Raw genomic sequence first — 2629 nt, forward strand, 5'->3', positions numbered from 1 at the left:
AGATGAGATTTATGGTTTTATTTATTACAATTTTATTCTTAGAACTAAAACTTGTAGATTGTGCCTACAAAACTTACAACAAACTAAAACTGTAATTTTATTTTTTTCTTCTTCAAAAAATGTAAGTAATAACCATCGTCCGAAAAGAGAATTAAAATTTAAGCACCTAAATTATAGTAAGTTCGTTTAAAAATAAAAGTATACAAGCTATGATATATTTCATTATGCCCCCTCAGTTTTGAAACTTTTTGGCTTCTCCTAAAACAATCTCTCTTTTTTTTATATATATATCTGTGTTTGGTCAGTAGGGACATTAGATTAGGCTGCTGCTATCTCTAGCAGAAACCGCGAACAGGTTCACATGCACATTTTTTTGGCGTTCGCATTCAACTATTCATCCTTCCCGCAGACGCGAAAAATAAAGATGGCAAAGATCATATGGGATTTCCTGTTCATATATTCTTTTCCGGTACAATGAGTTGCACGGTAGAACTACAAAACCAGAACCTTAATTAGACGAAAACACATAAAAGAAAAATGTAAATAAAGAAGAAGAGGAGAAGAAGAAGAAGAAGAGTTAGAAAGGAACACCCAGCTCATGCCATTCTGGCCCCACCCCTGGTATTCTTGCAAGGAATGCGACCAGCATGTGCACAAGGGCGCCTAAACATTTCACTTGTTTCTATAGGGGCCTCCATGCAAACATCTCACACTGCATCTGCATCTGTCTCCCTCCCTTGTTGACCACAGTTGAACGCAACGCAATGAATGCATCATGCACATACGTCCAAACCCAGGCCAGGCCAGGCCCCACCCAGCACATCCACAGCAGCAAGAATTAACTGCTGAACGGGTGGTAAACCTTGAGCGCCTCGATGACGTCGGCGATGGAGCCGGCGGCGGCGGCGATGGAGACGACCAGGCACGCGACGCTGAGCGTCTGGAGGCAGACCCACTTGGTGCTGCCGCGGGGCACGCGGCGCTGCTTGATGTACATCTCGACGGGGAAGTAGACGGTGAGGGGCCAGAAGGAGACGGCGCCGAGGAACCCCACCACGTTGCCGAAGAAGGGGAGCAGCATGGCCACGACGGTGGTGACGCACACGAACGCCGACCGCCACGTGAGGCGGAACACGCTGAGGGCGAGGGGCCCCACGCGGAGCTCCCGCGAGACGAAGGCGCTGTCGGGCCAGGCCGCGGCGGCGCGGCGCTCCACGAAGGCGAAGATGGGCTGGCAGAACACCTGGTACGCGCCCACCAGGTGCACCACGATGGCCACGTTGGCCACGTCGATCAGCCAGAATGGCTCGAAGAAGCCGAACCCCGTCAGCAGGTTGTCCGGCGCCTTGTCGCCGAACGCCGCGTACCCCATGCACCCGCACAGCATGTAGAAGATGGTCGTCGTCGCCACGCTCAGCCGCGTCGCCTTCTGCATCACCTTCGACTCCGACGGCGGCGGCGCCTTGATCGTGTCCTGAGCAAAGATCCAGAGCATCATATCGGTTAGGAAACAGGGGAATTCAATTCAGAAGAAGAATAGAATACACAGATTAACAGAATCGAAAAGGGACTGGTGGTATTGCTTGCTGCTTAATTACTTGGATCTCGATGAGGATGTTGGAGAAGGAGTAGGCGAACGCGATGTCGCCGAAGGCCTGCAGGCTGTGCCACACTTTCTGCGTGGAGGTGACGTCGGCGCCGATGCTGATGCCGGTGAGGCTTCCCTTGAACCCACCGTTTGCTGGATGGAATCCACAAAAAACCATCAACACATATAAGAGGGGAACCAGAGAATCAGAATGAACACATATATCGGCAAGGACGGCGTACCAACAGTCTGTGCGATGCCGAGGGACAAGCCGATGGCGGAGTAGGTGAAGGACATGACTGCGGCGACGATGGAGAGCCACCAAATCTGGTCGAAGTCCGGTATCTGGGAGAAGAGGATCTGGACGGCGCCGAAGAGGATCATGTAGGGGTTGCTGGAGCTCTTGCAGGGGACGGCGTGCCCACGCTTGTGGAAGCACCCGGCCCTGCTGACGGCCTGCATGCTGATGGAGGAGGCGATGGTGTAGCCGATGGCGACGCCGACGAGGTTGGCGTACTGGATGGCGCCGCAGAAGGCGACCTTGGCGCCGCCGAGGTTGGAGCGCACGGCGTCCATGTACGTGTAGTTGCGCTTGCCCGTGTCCGGGTCCCCCGTGCGGTAGCACTCGGCGAGCAGCGTGGCGGTGTAGTAGGTGACGAAGGCGAAGAGCAGCATGGCGGCGGGGCCGGCCACCCACCCCAGCTGCGCGATGGCCCAGGCCAGGGACAGGACTCCCGAGCCGATGACGGCCGTGATGATGTGCGCGCTGGCCGTCCAGAACGTGCCCGTGCGCCGCGGCCGCCCGTCGTCGTCCAGCCACTCGGCGCCGCCGCCGTTCCCGGCCTCCACCGACACCTCCATCGGCGCCAGGTGCTTGGTGCCGTTGTGCGACGCCATGGGGAGTGTCCTACCCGATGGATCGGAGGGAGCTCGCTGGAACAGAGGAGACCGGACCGGACCGGCCGGACCAGCACCAGCAGCAGCCGTGCAGCGCAGAGGATGGGGTGGGTGGATGGGGTAGGCTGCTCCTGCTCGGTTGTT

At 55.9% G+C, this 2629-nt stretch overlaps 1 protein-coding gene across 1 annotated transcript; it reads right to left on the reverse strand.

The window, feature by feature from the left end:
- Positions 1 to 561: 561 nt before the first annotated feature.
- On the reverse strand, positions 562 to 2388 carry LOC100382310 (uncharacterized). The gene is made up of 3 exons (NM_001175059.1): positions 1831 to 2388; positions 1599 to 1741; positions 562 to 1474 (listed from the first exon to the last, which is right to left on the reverse strand). Exons 1-3 carry the CDS (start codon positions 2261 to 2263, stop codon positions 839 to 841), a joined length of 1212 nt encoding a protein of 403 aa, NP_001168530.1. The 5' UTR covers positions 2264 to 2388; the 3' UTR covers positions 562 to 838.
- Positions 2389 to 2629: the final 241 nt, after the last annotated feature.

Source organism: Zea mays, chromosome 10 (genome assembly GCF_902167145.1).
Source record: "Zea mays cultivar B73 chromosome 10, Zm-B73-REFERENCE-NAM-5.0, whole genome shotgun sequence".
In the NCBI taxonomy this organism is placed as follows: Eukaryota; Viridiplantae; Streptophyta; class Magnoliopsida; order Poales; family Poaceae; genus Zea; species Zea mays.